Below are 18,898 nucleotides of genomic sequence, written 5' to 3'. Positions count from 1 at the left end.
GCCCAGATTCGAATCTGAAATAAATTCCCTCTTGCCCTTGCATCGGTGTCGGCTCCTTGGTGACTTGGGGGGAAACTGGATTTGGGGCACAACAATAGAATTGCTACCTCTCTTCCAGGTCGGTCTCTCTCCCCCAATCCCATGAGAGGACTAAAAAACCAAGTTTCTCAGGAAATAGGGAACGCAAAAACAGTTGCACCAAGATGACAGTACTCCAGGAAAGAGCCTGGAAGGTTACAGGATGGAAGCTCACTACGCAGGAATGCATGGGAACCAAACCTCAACCAATCCCACAGGTCTGCAGGCGGGGCTATGACCAGAGTAGGAGCCAATAAAAGCTCTACGCATCTGAGGGTCCAGCTGGCAGCATTCCAAAAGGTTTGGCCCTGCACCCCTGACTTTTGAGGGGTGTTTCTTCCCCCTTTCTTTCCTCTCTCTTTTGCACTGGCCTATTTCTTTCACCTGCCATACCTGTTGCATTACCTTAATAAAACTTTTTCAATTATTTTGCTAAATTATGTGTGTGTGCACATGTCCATTCAACTCACTCTTTCATGGGAACTATTAGCAAATAGTGAAAAAAGAGAACTCGTTTTAGACATGACAGCAGAGTACACCAGAGGACAATAGGGCCAGAGGTCTTGCAATGCCCCCGCCTCCTTGTTCTTAGTGTCCAGCACGCTGCCCTGTAGTGGCCAGCCTGTGGCTGCTTGCCTGCACTTTTCTTCCTCTGATTCCAGCTCACAGTATGGACCTCAGCTCAGACCCACCCCACCTCACCCCCCGCAGCTCTGGGCAGAGGATGCTCAGTACCTGTCTTGTCCTGCAGCCACTTCCTACATCAAGCAATGACAATCCCCACCACTGAGATGCTCCCAACATTCCTACAGCAGCCCCTGGGGCTTAGTCTGTACTGGGAACTGGCCCTTTGCCACCTCGCTGAAGTGAACAGCACCATCCGGTCTTCTGAGAACTTGTGCCATTTTATCTCTAGGCACTAGCTTTAAAAGACTGACTAGTCAACTACAATCCAACACAGACAACTACAGGCTAACTCAAGGCCACTCTGAAATTCCAACTAGAAGCAGCTGTGGGCAATTCTTGTCTCCTTTTGCTCTCCCCGTTGCATGAAGGGCTCACCCTGCATGAAGTCCTGCTCCTGGGAGCCTTCTGTGGTGTGCTGTGTGCCTCTGGCAACGAGGGTGTCTAATCATTTAGACACTCTGGCACAGTCCTGCCTCCTTCTCCTGACTCGTCATTGCACGAGATGGTTAGTAATATCTTTCACTCTATTTCTACATGGGGTTCCTGCCCAGGCAGTGTGCACCATGGCCACACTGGGTGAGAGCCTCCTGACCCCATCACCTTAGGGGTGAGCAGTATGGTCTCCAGGAGGTCCACAGCCTCACCCTTGGAAATGTTACAAGGGAGTGTGCAGATGTCATTACACTTATGTGCTGTGATGCCAATTAAGCCTTTCAGTGAGAGCAGATTGGTACCCTGCCTGATACTGTAGCTGTGCTGATTTAAGCCCACTGTTGTGGTCACTGTGCTAATTCATCCCATCGAGGGTCTCGTCTCCCTCTCCTCCTCTGGTCCGCCACCTTTCTAAGAATGATGTCCTCTTCATGCACTAGTCTCCTGTGAAGACATGCCCAAAGGATGTGGGATGATAATAAGGGGCTAATTAGAAGTTGTAGTTAATTAATTACACAAATAAGTGGCAATTATTGTTATTAAAAATATTCACAAATGGTTGTATAAAAACGGATGATTTATAAACTTTCACTCAAAAAATTATAATTAAAACCAAATTAAGAACTTAATGATGAAATCTCACTTATTCTCGCCTACAAAGAGCACAGTACTCTGTGAAATGACAACTCAAAAACATCAATTCTTTGATCTTTCTTATCGTCCATTTTCTACAAGCATAGAAAGTAGTGGAAAATAGCATGGCTTGGGTGAGGTGCACCTTAGTCTTTAATGTGAAACCTTGATAGAATGTTAAAGAGGACTTTGAGAGCAGGTTTTGTCCAGTGCAGTATGTCTTTTGATTTCTCGACTGCTGTTTCCTTGGGTGCTGACTGTGGATCCAAGAAGAGGAAATCTTTAGCTTCATTTTCTTATCCTAAAATGACAACTTCATTCTCTCCTCCATTTGTCAAATAATGCCTATTGGTCTAGTTGTGAGGATTTTTGTTTTCTTAATGTTAAAAGTGCAACCCACACATAAAGAGTTGTTGTTGTTGTTGTTATGTGCCGTCGAGTCGCTTGCGACTCATAGCGACCCTATGTACAACAGCCCTAAACTCCGCTCTGTCCTGTGCCAATCGCACTGTCTCTGACACTCCCATCCCAATTACCCCAGTCACTGAATCAACCCACCTCATAGAGGGCCTTCCTCTCCTGCGCTGTCCCTCCACCCTCCCAAGCATGATGTCCCTCTCTAAGGACCAGTCTCTCCTCACAACATGTCCAAAGAATGTTAGGCGGAGCCTCAGAATCCTTGCCTCCAAGGAGCCACCCAGTTTAACCCTTTCCAGGACAAATCTGTTTGGTTTTCCTAGCAGTCCACGGTATTCTCAATACTCTTCTCCAGCACCACAGCTCAAAGGCATCAATTCTCCTTCTATCCTCCTTGGTCATTGTCCAACTCTCTGATGCATAACAAGTGATTGCAAAGACCATGGCCTGTATCAGACGCACCTTAGTCTCCAGAGAGACACCATTGCTCTTCAGTACTTTGGAGAGGTCCCTAAGAGCAGACTTTCCCATGGCAATGCGCCTTTTCATTTCCTGGATGCTGGTGCCAAGACTGTTGACTATGGAGCCAAGCAAACTAAAGCTGTGAACAATCTCAATCTCTTCACCATCCATCCTGATGCTGCCAATTGGTCCAGTGGTGAGAATCTTTGTCTTCTTGCATTGAGCCTCAATCCATATTGTAGGCTGCAGTCCTTGACACTCTGCAGCAGGCGCTTCAGGTCCTCTTCAGTTTCAGCAAGCAGGCTTGTGTCATCTGCATAATGCAGATTGTTGATAAATCGTCCACCAATCTTGACCCCACATTTCTCCTCATAGAGCCCAGCCTCCCGGATAATCTGTTCTGCATAAGGTTGTAAAGGTATGGAGATAGGATGCATCCCTGGTGTATGCCCTTCCCAATTTTGAACCATGCAGTGTTCCCTTGCTCTGTTCTGACGACTGCCTCCTGGTCCAAGTATAAGTTTCGCATTAGAACGATCAAGTGTTCTGGGATTCCCATCCTTCTCACATAAAGAGACAGTCTGTAATCTTAGGAGATGTTGTTAAGATTTGTTTGTGACTCATAGTGACCCTATGTACAACAGCTTTGAACCCTGCTCCTATCTTGAGCCAATCTCATTGTCTCTGACACACTTAACCTCCATTACCCTAGTCACTGAGTCAATTCATCTCATCCAGGGTCTTCCTATCTTGCACTGTCCCTTCCTAGCACAATGTCTCTCTCCAAGGCAGGTCATGCTTTAAATACGCCTCACTTTTTCCAAGCAAGTTTACATAACACAGGTTATGTCATTTGCATAAGACAGGTTGTTAACGAGTCTTCCTCCAAGCCTAACAACACATTTCTCATAATCCACAACTATTCCTGATTTTAAACCACACAGTACCGCTTTATTCTGTTCAGATGACTGCCTCTTGGTCTAGGCACAGGTGTTGAGGAGAAGTGTTCTGGAATTCTCATTTTTCTCAATGTTCTACATAATTTATTAAGAGCATAGCGTCAGATGCATTTGAATAGTCAATAACACACAAGTGAGCCCTTTTGTGGGACTGCTCTCAGCCAAGATCCATCTGACATCAGCAGTGATATTGTCTCTTCTGAATCCAACTTGACCTCTGGAAGTTCCCTATCAATGTGAAACATTAGTATTTCTTAATTTGGAATTGTTCTTATTGTTAAGTGCTGTTAGGTCCAGTACAACTCAAAGAGACCATATGAATAAAGACCAACAGACTTGAATGAACCATGTCTAAACTTGTGCCATTCTTGGATATACACATTGCTGTAGTCACTGTGTCAACCCATTTGGTTGAGGGTCTTCCTCTCTTGCACAGACCCTCTACCTTTCTAAGCATTATGTCTCTCCCCAAGGAACAGCCTCTCCTAGCAACATATCCAAAATATGAGGGATGATACTTAACCATTCTTGGCTCCAAGGAACACTCTGGCCACACCTTCGCCAAGACAAATGTTTGTTCTTTTGGCAGTCTATTCAGTACTCTTCTCCAATACAACTCAAAAGTATCAATTCTTCTTCTGTCATCCTTATTCATTGTCCAGTTCTCAGATGCATAGCAAGTGACTGAAAAGAGGATTTTAATTAGATGCACCTTAGTTCTCAAACTGACATCATTGGTCCTCAGTAACTTGGAGGTCTCTGACAGCAGACTTTCCCAATGCAATACATCTCCTCATCTCCTGACTCCTGGTGCCAAGGATGTTGACTGTGAAATCAAGTAAAATCAAGTTATTGACAGTTTCAATCTTTCTCCACCTATCATGATGATGTCTATGGGTCCAATGATGAAAATTTTTCTTTTTATTTTATTATTTTTGTGTGAGTGTACCGTCAAATCAGATCTGACTGGTACAGGAGATCGTCCCTCCTTCCCTGGCAGAGCATCTGGTGGATTCGAACCATGCGCCTCTGGGATTACAGTTGCAGCTCCTTGCCACTAGGCCACCAGAGCCCCCCTAATTTTTGTTTTCTTGATGTTGAGATGTAATCCATATTGAAGTCTTTGATCTTAAGTAGCAAGTGCTTCAAATCCTCCTTACTTACAGCAACTAGGGTTGTGTCCTCTGCACAATGAAGGTTGTTGATGAGTTTTCCTCTGGTCCTGATGCCACATTCATCATAGAGTCCAGCTTCTTCAATGATTTCATATAGATTGAACAGGTATGGAGAAAAGATACAACCCTGATGCACACCTTTCATTATTTTAAACCATGTAGTGTTCCTTTGTTCTATTTGGAAAACAAGTTCTTGATCTATATATAGGTTTCACATGACCCTAATTAAGGGTCCTGGGATTCCTATTCTTTTCAATGTTAGTCATAATTTGTTATGATCCACATAGTCAAATGCCTTTGCATAGTTATTAAAGCATAAGTACACATCCTGTTGGTATTCTCTGCTTTCAGCCAGGATCCATCTGACAAATTGGGGAAGGTGTTGTTGATAGGTTCCATCAAGTCGAGTATGACTCATATAGTGACTGTATGAACAACAAATCTAAACCTCGTCCTATCCTGTGCCATCCTTACACTTCCTGACACACTATACCCCACTGCAGCAGTCACTGTGTCAATCCACCTGAATGAGGGTCTTCTTCTCCTTTCCTGACCTTCTACCCTTTCAAGCATTAGGTCCCTCCTATAGGATTTGAGGCAAAGATCTGAAATGATTATACATATCAACCTCACCATGTGAATAAGATAGTCTACACAAGGATCAAATTAATTACATCTGTGGTAAGAATCATTGAAGAAGCTCAATATTAGCTGTGAAGACTAGGCTAGATGCAAATTGTGGAATAGACCATCAACTTCTCATTTGCAAATTTAAGTTGAAGTTAAAGAAAATGAATACAAATCCACAAGAACCTAAATTTGTCACTGAGTCTATCTCATCTATGTTTAAAAACCACCTCAAAAGAGGTTTGAGGCCTTGAACACTAAAGACTAGCTAAGCTGTGGAAGGACAGCAAGAATCTTATCAATGAAGAACACAAAAGATTTTTACAAAGACAAAGGAGGAAGAAAAGACGAAGACGGATGTCAGATTGAAGGGAAAGAAAATTAGGAAATTAAGAAGCTGAAGATTTCAAAAGGCAGCTTGTAAAGACAAAGCAAAGTATTATGATGAAATGTGCAATGAGCTCGAGTCAGAGAATCAAAGGGACCAACTTGGTTGGCATTTCTTAAGCTGAAGGAACTGAAGAACAATTCAAGCCTCGAGTTGAAATACTTAAGGATGCGGAATGACCAAAGAAGCATCAAAAAATGATGGAAGGAGTACAGAGTGCTGTACCAAAAATAATTGGCTGACACAGAAGAATTTTGTGAAACATAGTCAACAGGCAATGGTGACGGAGGAGGATATTCAAGCTGCTCTGAAGGAATTGGCAAAAAAACCAAGGTCCCCGGAATTGATGGAATACCAATTGATATTTTTCAGCATACTGCCCTGAGCGTGCTCACCAGGTTGTGGCAAGAAATCTGGAGGACAACTACCTAGCCAACTGACAAGAAGAGAGCGATATTTATTCCCAACCAAAGAAAGGTGATTGAATAGAATGTGGAAATTATCAAACAATACCACCAATATCATATGCAAGCAAAATTCCACTGAAGATTATATAAAACAAGACTGGAACAGTACAATGACAGAACTACCAAAAATACAAGCGGGGTTTATAAGAGGCTGTGGCACTAGCTACATCATAGCCAATGTAAGATGGATCTTGACTGAAAGCAGAGTACCAAGGGAATGTCTGTGTTTTACTGACTATGCAAAAGCATTTGACTGTGTAGATCACAAAAAAATTGTGGCTAACTTTGAGAAGAATGGGATTTCCAGAACACTTGATTTTAATCATGTAAGACCTGTACCTGGACCAAGAAGCAGTTGTCAGAACAGAGCAAGGTAACACTGCAAGAGTGCGTCAGGGATGTGTCCTGTCTTCATACCTTCAATCTAGGTGCTAAACAGATCATTCAGGAGGTTGGACTTTATGAGGAGGAATGTGGGATTACGTTTGGAGGAAGATTCATCAACAATCTGTGTTATGCATATGATATAACCTTGCTTGCTGAAACTAAGGAGGACCTAAGACATTTGCTGCAGAAGGTCAAGAACTGCAGTCTTCAATATGGATTGAAACTCAACATCCAAGAAGGCAAAGATTTTCACTGGGTCAATTGGCAGCACCATGATAGATGGGGAAGAGAATGCAATTATTAAACAATTTCAACTTGCTCAGCTGCAGAGTCAACACTCTTGGCTGCAGCAAATCAAGAGACAAATTATATTAGAAAGATCTGCTATCAGAGACCTCTCCAGAGTGCTAAAAAGCAACAACATCAATCTAGAGATTTAGATCAGAGGCTTGATCAAGTCTTTGCACTTACTTGCTATGCAAGAGCTGGAGAATGAATTAGAACAACAGAAGAAATGATGCCCTTGAGGAGTGATGCTGGAGAGTATTGAACATGCCATGGACCACCAAGAGAACAAACAGGTTTATCCCAGAGGGTAAAACCAATTTGTTCCTCATAGGCAAGGACTTTGAAACTGTCTGACAAACTTTGGGCATGTTGCCAGGAAGGACCAGCCTTGAAGAAAGATATCACGTTTAGAAGGATGGAGGAAAGGAACAGAGAGGAAGACCCAGGGGTAGGTGTGAATCAGAAACAGTGAGACTGGCTCAGGATAGGGCAGAGTTCAGAGCTAATGTTCACAGAGTCACTACAAGTCACAGACGACTCTGTTAATATTAACCACCACCACCACCACCACCGTTGGGATGCTAGCACACAACTCCTTACCACCAGAGCTTCCTGACCCAAACCATGGTATTTTCAATGCTCTGTATGCATGTGAAAGTTGGACAATTAATAAGGAAAACCCGAGAAGAACTGATGTCTCTGAATCGTGGTGATAGCAAAGAGTATACCATGGACTGCTAAAACCCCTCACCACTAACAAATCTGCTTGGATGAATAAAACCCGAGTGCTCCTTGGATGCAGGGATGGTGAAACTTTGTCTCACATACTTTGGAAATACTGTCAGGCCAGTTCTTGAATAAAGACATCAGGCTTGGAAAAGTGAAGGGCCAGTAAAAGAGAAGATGACCTTAATGAGATGGACTTACACAATGCATTGTTGTGGTATGTACCATGGAGCTGCAACCAACCCAAAGCCGATCCTCTAGTGGGTTTTCAGAGGAAGAAAATCACAGGGGAGATTGCTCATCTTTCTCCCACAAGGCAGCTGGTGGGTTTGAACCACATGCTTTTGCATTGGCAGTAAAATTCCTTACCAGTAAGGACTAAGGTGCGCCTGACTCAGGCCATGGTCTTTCCAATCACTCCCTATGCAGCTGAGAACTGGACAATGAATAAGGATGACGGAAGAGTTGATCTCTTTGAATTGTGGCATTGGAGAAGAGTGCTGAATATCCATAGACTGCCAAAAGAATAAACAGGTATGTCCTGGAGAAGGTGCAGCCACAGTGCTCTTTGGAGGCAAAGATAACAGAGTTTGTCTTACATACTTTGGCATGTTGCTAGGAGAGGCTCTTCCTTGGACAGGGACGTCATGCTCGGAAAGGCGGTGTGTCAACAATCATGTGGACTGACACAGTGACACCTGCAACAGGCTTGAGCATGTCAGAGATTCTGAGGATCGCACAGCATAGGACAGGGTTCAGATCTCTTGTTCATAGGGTCACTGTAAGTTGTATTTGAGTTGACGACACTTAACAGCAACAACAAAGCCACCAGAGTTTCCTGACGTTAATATGAGGTGAAAAGACATTCTCTGATGGTTACTAGGGATGAGAGGGGCGGGCCAGGAGAAGGAGAAAACAGAAAGAAAACAAATCAAAAATCTAACACTGACAATACCAAGTGTTGATGAGCGTGAATACCAAGTGTTGATGAGCGTGTGGAGCATCAGGCACATCCCCAGATTGCCAGTGTGAACAAAGACATGCACACACTTTGGAAGATAATTTCTTATTTGACCCAAAAGAAATGAAAACGACTATATAAACTCTTGTACAGGAATGCTTTCAGCAATTTTATTCATGATGGCCAAGAAGTTAAAGCAACCCAAATGTCCACCAAGAGGTAGATGGCTAATAAAGGCAATAAATACTATCCAACAATACAAAGGAATAGAAATACATGCAACAATATACAGGGATCTTAAAAAACTTTATCTTAAGTGAGAAAGTCAGAAAAACATACATACTGTATGATTCCACATATGTGTCATATTCTGAAAAACAAAACCTGAGGAGCTTAGTGACTGCAGAGGGACATGAAAGAGCTTTAGGGGCAATGTGAACATTTTATCTTATTATAGTGGTAATTTCAGGGGTGGAAACATTGGTCAAAATGCAAGAGCATAAATATTTAACTATCATATTGAAATAGATCAACAAAGTATATTTAACCATTGGGGAGCTCTGGTGGCCTAGTGGCAAGAAGCCGCACTGCAATCCCAGAGGTACATGGTTTGACTCTACCAGATGCTCTACTGGAGACGGAGGGACAATCTCCTCCTGTACCAGTCAGATCTGATTTGATGATACACACACAAAAATAATAAAATTCTTTTTAAAAAGTGTATTTAACCATAAACGTACTGTTGTTGTGTGCCATCAAGTTGGAATCAGTTCATAGCTGATCCTCTAGTGGGTTTTCAGAGGCTATACATTGCATGGGAGGTGACTACTCATCCTTCTGAGCAGCAGCTGGTGGATTTGAACTGTCTGCCTTCGGGATTTCAGTGAAGCTTTTTACCACTAGGCCACCAGAGCTCTACTAGTATATAAATTACACTAGTATATTTAAATAGATATTTAAAGCTGAGATTTTTTTTCATATTTAAAGTTGGTAATTTAAAAAGTCAGTTTCTCAGAAGTCTCGGGTCACAGTCAGGCCTCCCCACAGGCCCGCTCTTGCCCGTCCCATCTCCCTGAGTGTGCATTTACATTTCTGCCGATATAACTGCATTTCCTGCCAGGTGACTGGCTCTAGCTGTATCTACTATCTCTCTAACTTAGACCACTGACTGCTAATGATGTGGCACCATTCCTGCACACAAGTTGCTGCTGCATGCTGTGGAGTTTAAACCGATTTCTTCTAGTAAGTGTTCAGAGGCTATTAATGTGAACAGGAGAAAGTCACCCATCCTTCTCCTAAGAAACAGTGGTGGATTTGAACTATGCGCCTTTGGGATTGCACCACAGCTTCTCACCACTAGACCACCAGAGCTCCTGCATATAGCAGGTATTCAATAAACAGATGCAGGAATGAGCAGATGAAGAGGGACAACAGATCCCAAGAAGCAGAGGGCAGCAGCTGGTGGGACTTGACCACCCTGGGCTAGAGCTCTGTGGCCTGGATGACCTCGGGGCCCTTCCATCTGGGCCCCTGGCTGTGGGCTGGGAAGTTGAGTCTATGCAGCTCCTCAGAGATCTCCAAAAAGGTCTTGCCTTTGGTCTCAGGAAGGAAGAAGGCAGTGTAGACAGCCCCACAGATGCAGATGAGGAGGAAAGGGATAAAGAGGAAGCAGGACAAGCCCTCCTGTGGGTTAAGAGACACCAGCCCTTATGGTCCCAGCCAGCTGCTACCCTGAAGGCCCGGGGACAGGTCCTGAGGAGGGGCTTGCCCCACCTTGTGTGTGTAGGTTGCATTCCCACCCACTGTGTCGTCCCAGCCTGGGTCCCCATCTGAGTTCCCCAACAACTCGATGAGCAGTGAGATCAGGCGGGGAGGGGGTGGCTTACCATGATGAAGGGGAAGCCGAGCCCCACCAGGAACAGCATGATCCACAGGAGCGCCCCACACACCATGTAGGCAGCTGGCCGGGCTGTCTGATCAAATAGCTCAGTGGCCAGGATCCCTGTCACTCCAGCTGCAAGATAGGTGGGCACAGAAGGTGGAAACCAGGCCTAGCCATCTGTCCAGGGAACTGGCATGGCGGGGTGATGGTGGTGAGATCTGTGGCTGACAGCAAATACCACCCTCCCACATGACTGAGCTTGAACTCTTCTGCCTACTCACCAGGGCCAATGCCAAAGCTGAGGATGAAGGCGAAGATGCAGGACACAGCCAGGTAGGGCATCCAGGGGAAAGAGCTCTGTGGAGGGGGAGCGAGATGGAGAAAGCCCAATCTACCACGCCCCTTGTCCCAGAGACTTGGAGGGAGGGCCAAGAAGGGCATGACGAGGGAGAATGGACAGACAGGGCCAGGGAGAATAGGCAGAGTGGGTAGGTAGGCAGGGCCAGGGAGAATGGGCAGACAAGGAAAGGGAGAGTGGGCAGGCAGGGCCTGAGGGGTCAAGGGAAGACAGGCAGGGTGGGCAGGGGTGGGGGAGGGTAGGCTGGGAGGGGAAGATGGGTGGGACCAGGGGGAGAAGGCTGGGTGGGGATAGAGGAGGGAGGGCAAGATGAGGGAAGAACCAGGGCCAGGGTTAGGGGAAGGAGTGCAGGATGGGGGGGCAGGGTGAGGGTGAGAGAGGAAGGGCAGGATGAGTGGGGCCAGGGGAGGGAGGGCAAAATGGGTAGGCCAGAGTAGGGGAGGGGCAAGGCAGTTCCTGGGGTGGGCAGGCAGGATGTGGCAGGATGGACCAGGAGGGGAAAAGTGTGGAAGGGAGGGCAGGCAGGAATTCTGTGATGTTGGGGATGGAACTGAGTTGGAGCACAGCTACCTGCAGGCACAGGGCCACTGTGAAGATGCTCCCCCAACAGGTCATCAGGAAGTAGCCCCCCATCAGCAGCACCCGCCGGCCCACTCTCTCAATCACTACACACTGCAAGAGAAGAAATCTCTTTGGTTGCTGACTCATGTGCCAGCTGAGAACCCCTTGGTTTGAGGGTGCAGGAGGAGGCACCTGTCAGGAAGTTGAAAATAGCAGGAAGCACTTTCAGGAGATGGAGAATCTTGCCCATCACTCAAGCTGTCCGCTTATCTCAGCACAGCCGGGGCTCAAGAAATGCTCACTGAAGGGTAATGGGGAGCGGTGGGGGTGGGGGGGAGCCTGGTGGCTTAGTGGCAGGAAGCTGTACTGCAATCCCAAAGGTGTGCATTTCAAATCCACCAGATGCTCTGCTGGAGGAGGGACAATCTCGTCCAGTACCAGTCAAATCCGATTTGATGGTAAACACACACAAATTTAAATCTTTTACAACTGCCTTGATGCACAGAAACCTTTTCTTAAAACAGATACTTGATGAAGTCTTTTGTTCGCATGGTCATGCACTGATGCTTAGATGTTCCAGTTATCTAATATGAACACAGTAGTTTTGATAACCAAAGTCATTCCCCTCCCCATGGTTAGAAACCTCCTTTTGGAAACAACCAGATCCAACAAATCTCAAGCTACTGTGTGTGTGAATGAACACTTCCTTTTGCTTCATATCTGAATGCTGTACATCTGTTTGGATTATATATTGTGTTTGTGTATTTATGCTTTGATTCATAGTAACTTCTCATGTTATGGAATTGATTTGCATTGAACACAAACTGTAAATAAATGGCTGAAAGCAACCCACTGAATTGTAAGGGGTTTTCCCGCCCTTTGTGTAAGGAATGTTTAATGCATAAAAAAAAAAGGTTAATGGGAGTAGGTGTGTTGGAGACAATGGCTCAAGAGAGTTCAAAGCTATTGTACTAGGGTTGCTATGAGTCACATGCGATTCAACTGCATATAACAACAATGACCTCTCCAAATTACTGAAGGGCAATGATATCAGATTGGATAAAAAAATGAGCCTGACTCAGGTCATGGTCTTTTCAGCCACTTGCTATGCCTCTGAGAACTGGACAATGACCAAGGGCAGAAAAATTGGTGCTTTTGAGCCTTAGTGTAGGAGAAGAGTACTGAATATCCCATGAAGTGTCAGAAGAACCAACAGCTATGTCTTGGAGAAAGTATAATCAGAGTCCTCCTTGGAGGCAAAGATGACAAAGCTATTCCTAGGAGAGATGCATCATGTTTGGAAAGGTGGAAGGTCAGTGAAAGGAGAAAGAGCCTCAACCAGACATATCGATACAGTGACTGAAACAATGGGCTCCTGTGTGTCAAAGATGGTCAAGATGGCACAGGATAGGACAGGATTCAGATCTGTTGTTCATAGGGTGAACTCAACTCAATCACAGCTAACAACAACAACAATTCATTGTCCATTAACAGAACCCTGTGAAGAGGGATGGCTATGGGGTTTATCTTTCAATATAGCATCAGGGATGCATACTATTTCCATACCTTTTCAATCTATATGCATAATAAATCATTCAGGAGGCTGGACGTTAATGGCATCAGGATTGGAGGTAGACAAATCAACAATCTGTGCCATGCAGATGATACAACCTTGCTTGTTGAAACTGAGAAGGACATGAGGCATTTGCTGCAGAAGGTCAAGGACTGCAGTCTTCAATATGGATTGAAGCTTAACATCAAGAAAATAAAAATTCTTACCACTGGGCCCGTTAGCAGCTTCATGATAGACAGAGAAGAGACTGAGATTGTTAACTTCAGCTTGCTTGTTCTGCAACCAACACTCCTGTCACAATGTCATTCTAGAGACTAAGGTATGCCTGATGCAGGCTATGGTCTTCACAATGACTTGTTATGCATCAGAGAGCTAGACAAGGACTACGGATAACAGAAGGATTGATGACTTTGAGTTGTGGTTCTGGAGAAGAGTGTTGACCATACCATGGAGTGCCAGGAGAACAAACAGATCCATCCTGGAGAGGGTGAAACCAAGCTGCTCCCTGGAAGCAAGGATTTTGAAGCGTCACCTCACATACTTTGGGCACGTGGCCAGGAAGGACCAGTCCTTGAAGAGGGATATCATGCTTGGAAGGGTGGAGGGACAGCACAGGAGAGAAGAGGAAAACCCAGAATGAGATGAATTGACTCAGTGACTAGGTCTGTGAGAGATGATAAGATTGGCTCAGGATACAATAGGGTTCAGAGTTATTGTGCACAGGGTCACTATGAGTCGCAAGCAACTTGACAGCACAGAATAACAACAATATAATTTCCCTATCCCTTATTTGATATTGCTATGCAAATGGGCAAGATTATGTGACTGGAGGGAGTGGTGGCCTATCCACAAGGGGACTGGCCAGTCTTGCCAATAAGTTGAAGAACTCTACCTGAACAGACAGGAATTCTTCCCCTACCAGAAGAGATGGAATTCTTTTCTGGCCAGAGAAGAGAGACACCACAACTTCCAAGCTCGTGAAATATAAGACATGCTTTGGGACAGCAGCAACAATGATTGCTGAACTGGAGGACTGGTGTGAGATGGGACTCTGGGGGGGGGCAATATTGGCAAGACTGAGAACTTGGGAACACTTAAAGCTTAAGGCTGAGGTGCCTGTGTGCACATTTTGGGAGTTGTCTTGACTCTGTTATTAATTTGAATTATAACCTTTTAAGTTACCCAATATGGTTCTCTGTGATCTGTGAGCTATCACATTGGATTTTGGACCCAGCCAAGCAGCAAGATTGGTGATGAGATGAGTAGGAGGCATGTGAGCATGGAAGACATATCTGACCTTACAGGAATTGGTTTTGTGTTATGAAGCTGTGGGTGGGGATAGCTTCCCCCTGAGAAATTGGTAAAGGTCAGATATGGTGCTTCCTATGTGGCACTTGCTCTTTTTACAATGGTTTGATGCTGAAGACTGTTTCTCAATAAGGTCTTGAAGGACAGAACCTGTCTTGGCTGGATCCACTGACCCAATGACATCACTAGGGTTGATGTATCCCTGACACCCGCTCCCCTCCCCATATGCAACTCCTCCCGCACACAAACAATTCAACTCAACAAAACCCATTGTCACAGAGTCAACTCAGATTCAGAGACTTTCCATCAGGTTTCTGAGGCTATAAATCTTAATGGGAGGAATCTGCTCATCTTGATCCTGCAGAGCAACGGGTGGATTTGATCCACTGACTTTCCAGTAAGCAGTAAGTAGCACATAATGCACTATGTCCCCAGAAACCACTGAGGATCCCTAACTGTCCACTCTCATCACCATCAAGTCAGAACTAACTCACAGCTGACCATCCACCAGGTTTTCAGAGACTGGACATTGCTTGAGAGACTGCCAATATTTATCCCTCAGATTTGAACTGCCAAAGAGGTACAACTTTTGGATTAGTAGGGCAAGACACTTTCTGGCAGTTGAATGCTGGTCAGAGCTATCTTAGAAATACTTATTGTCACTTTTAATTATAAAAATACTTTGTGTCAGGGGAGCTCTGGTGGCCTAGTGGCAAGAAATTGCACTGCAATCCCAGAGGCACACGGTTCAAATCCACTAGATGCTCTGCCGGGAAAGGAGGGATAATCTCCTCCTGTACCAGTCAGATCTGATTTGACAGTACACACACACACACACACACACACACACACACACACACACACACACACACACACACACACACACACACACACACTAATGAAAAATAATAAAATTTAAAAAAAATACTTTGTGTCAAAGTACCTGTGCGATATCATCTCACCCCAGTAAGAATAGCAAAATGTAACATAACAGCAAACAACAAATGCTGGTGAAGTTGGAGAAACTGGTACCCTTATTCACTGTTGGTAGGAGGGTGCAACCACCATGGAAGGCAGTATGACACTTTCTCAAAAAGTTGCAAATAGAAATACCATTTGACCCAGCAATTCCACTATTGGGAATATACCCCAAAGAAACCACAACTGCCACCCAATCAGATATATGCACACCCATGTTTATTGCAGCTTTGTTCACAATAGCAAAGAGTTGGAAACAACCTAAGTGTTTATCAACAGATGAATGGATAGAGAATCTGTGGTATATTCATACAATGGAATACTATGCTGCACTGAAAAACAAGGAACTCATGCAATATTATTAAAAATGGGTGACCCTGGAGGACACTACACTGAGTGAAGTATCTCAGTCATAAAAGGACAAATACTGCATAGTGCCGGAGTTGGGAGAGACTGAGAAAGATGGGATAAATTATGTATACTGCACTGAAACAAATGAGGAAGAGAACTGTTTAAAAGGGATATATTATTAGATATTATTGTCATGACAGGAGTCATGAAGGGAGGGGTTGTATAACAATGAAAGAATTTTTCTTTTAATTTTCAAAGAAAAGAGCGGGAGGAGAGGTGGGCAGGGAGAAAAGTAGAATAATGAATGAATGGAAACCCAAAGTCTCTTGTAACTTTTCATTTAAAATAATAATAACAACAATGACAACAACAATTATAAAACACTACCAAGCCAAAGGTGGTATGGCACTGGTCTGTGCATTGCTGTACAGAGGTAACTAGTGGTTGCTGTGATGCTGAAGCCTGTGACAGTGATGTGCCAATCGTGGTAATGGGCACCCATGGTGGACAGTGTTGGCTGGAGCTTCCCGACTAAATCAAGCCTGGAAGCAGGAGCGGCATCCACTTCCAAAATGGCTTGCCTCCGGAAAATCTATGTACAAACAGTGCTCAGGCTGTTCGTTCATAGGATCGCTATGAGTTGTCTACGACTCGATGGCATTAAACAACAACAACATGTGTAATTACAGAATAATATGTGGATAATAGTAATAAATTATTTACATGTATTATCTTTTAGTTTATAGGGTGCTCTGATAGCCTAGGGGCAAAGAGTTGTGCTGCCAATCCAAAGGGACAAGGTTCAAAGCCACCAGTTGCTCCAAGGGAGAAAGATGGGGAATCTCTTCCTATGTATGATTCTATTCCAACTTGACAGCATATAACAATAACAACCAACAATTTGCCCCTCCTGCTGTCAAAACCTCTTTAAAGTGCTAATTAGAGCAAGTATGTCAGTTTAAAGACTACGATGTACCTGATCCACATCATGGAGTTTTCAATTACTTGGTATGCATGTGAAAACCGGAAAATGAAAAGAAAAATAGAAGAATCGATGCTTTTGAATTATGATATACCATAGACTGCCAAAAGAACAGCTTGGCAAAAGTGTAGCCCAGGTAAGTTATAGAGGCAAAGAAGGTCAAACTTTGTCTCACATACTCTGGGCATCTTATCAGGGGGGACAGCCCCTGGAGAAGGGCAGCATGCTGTGGATTCACATGAATCATAGTGGACTCGATGGCACCTAACAACAACTTCCACAGCCCATTACAACGATGGGAGACTGTGAGGATGACGTAAGGTTGAGCAGGGTTTTGATGTGTTGTACCTGGGCCACTGAGTCACAACTCTAGACAGCCCCTGACAACCACCACCACCAAAAGTGTTTTGCCAAACCTGTTACTAGTCATATCATTATTAATAACTATGAAGCCTTTTCTTTTCCTGTAGTTATTGCTTCATTCTCAGTAAGTAGTAGTGGTTGTTGTTATGTGCCGTCTAGTCGCTGGCAACTCACAGCAACTCTATGTACAACAGCTCTGAAGCCTACCCTGTCCTGAGCCAGTGTCACTGACTCTAACGCACCTAACCCCAGCACCTCAGTTATTGTGTCAGTCCGTCTCATCTGGGCTCTTCTTCTCCTGTGCTGACCCTCCACCCTTCCAAGCATGATGTACTTCTCCAATGACTGGCCCTTCCTGACAACATGCCCCAAATATGTCAGATGGAGCTTCAAAATCCTGGTCTCTAAGGAGAAGAAACTTGGTTTCACCCTCTCCAGGACAGACCTGCTTTCTTGGTGGTCCATAGTGTGTTCAATACTCTTCTCCAGCACAACAACTCGGAGGCATCAATCCTTCTGTTACCCTTAGTCATTGTCCAGCTCTCTAATGCATGGCAAGAAATTGCAAATATCATGGCCTGGATCAGGCACACCTTAGTCTCTAGACTGACATTGCTGCTCCTCAGTATTCTGGGGAGGTCCCTAATAGCAGATTATCCCAGTGCAATTTATCTTTTGACTTCCTCATTGCTGGTGCCAAGAGTGCTGATTGTTAAGCCAAGGAAGCGGAAATTGTTAACAATCTCAATCTTTTCTCCAATTGGCCCAATGGTGAGAATCTTTGTTTTCTTGGTGTTGAGCTTCAATCCATATTGAAGGCTGTGGTTCTTGACTTTCTGTAATAAGTGCTTCAGATCCTCCTAAGTTTTGGCAAGCATGGTTGTGTCATCTGAATATTGCAGATTGTTGATGAGGATTCCTCCAATCCTGATGCCACATTCCTCCTCATAAAGCCCAATCTCCTGAATAATCTGTTCTGCACATAGATTGAGAAGGAAAGGAGACATAATGTATCCCTGATGCATTCCTTTCCTGATTTTGAACCATGCAGTGTTTCCTTGCTCTGTTGTTGATACTGGGTCATAAATGCTAAATACTCCTAATATTGCAATGTAAACACTAAAGAATTTGACAATAAACACTGATTTCATCAGCAGTGAATACATTGTACTCTGCAACTAGGTAGTGGCAACAGCTCTGACCTGAGTGCACTGTTGTTGTTGTGTACCATCGAGTCAGAACCCACCCACAGCAGACCTTCCAGCAGGCTTTCATAGGTGGTAAACCCCCCGGAAGGAGATTGCTTATTCTCCTTCCATGGAGCAGCTGATTGATTAGAACCATTTACCTTTGGGTTGGCAGTGTAATTCCTCAGCAGTAAGCCACCGGAGTGCATTACAAGGTTAAAAAAATTAATTTGCACAAAGCTTAGCCTTGTACCTGTGTCCTGTTGTGCTCACGGGAACTGTCCATCCTCCTCCCACAGAGAAGCTGGTGGATTTGAATAATGTACCTGTGGTACATTATTAAGTGCAGCACCTTACCACTAGGCCATGAGAGCTCCCTAATCTTGGCTTAAGAAAGTATTTTTTCTCTGTTCTAATTAACCACAGGTCTATTTATTTATGTTTTTTTTAAAAAAGCCTGTTGAAACTGTGCACAGAAATTTTATAATGGATATGTCACTTGGCTGTTAGCTGGAAGGCAGTGCTTGTCTCCCGCCTCCCCTGTGCCACCCTCATGCTGGAACCCTGACTCACACTGACAACTGCAGTCAACAGCTCGCAGCTCCCAGTCCCGATGATGGCGTACTGAACCTTCTCGGCAGGGACACCGGCCTCCTGGAACACTGAGG

General features: G+C 44.5%; 1 protein-coding gene across 1 annotated transcript in view; it reads right to left on the bottom strand.

Annotated features, from left to right (window-relative positions):
• Window positions 1-10,169: 10,169 nt before the first annotated feature.
• Window positions 10,170-18,898, bottom strand: part of SLC2A11 (solute carrier family 2 (facilitated glucose transporter), member 11) — a 21,805-nt gene continuing 13,076 nt past the window's right edge. The window contains exons 9-13 of the mRNA XM_006903024.1: window positions 18,804-18,860; window positions 11,498-11,599; window positions 10,851-10,926; window positions 10,574-10,701; window positions 10,170-10,370 (exon numbers count right to left, since the gene is read on the bottom strand). Of these exons, the coding sequence (XP_006903086.1) occupies window positions 10,170-10,370; window positions 10,574-10,701; window positions 10,851-10,926; window positions 11,498-11,599; window positions 18,804-18,860 (564 nt within the window). The remainder of the gene's footprint in view (window positions 10,371-10,573; window positions 10,702-10,850; window positions 10,927-11,497; window positions 11,600-18,803; window positions 18,861-18,898) is intronic.

This window comes from Elephantulus edwardii, unplaced genomic scaffold (assembly GCF_000299155.1).
Source record: "Elephantulus edwardii isolate Elephantulus edwardi_28Jun2011 unplaced genomic scaffold, EleEdw1.0 scaffold00494, whole genome shotgun sequence".
Taxonomy (NCBI): domain Eukaryota; kingdom Metazoa; phylum Chordata; class Mammalia; order Macroscelidea; family Macroscelididae; genus Elephantulus; species Elephantulus edwardii.
Note: the sequence above shows the minus strand (reverse complement) of the source record. Positions and strands in the feature narration are given on the sequence as shown.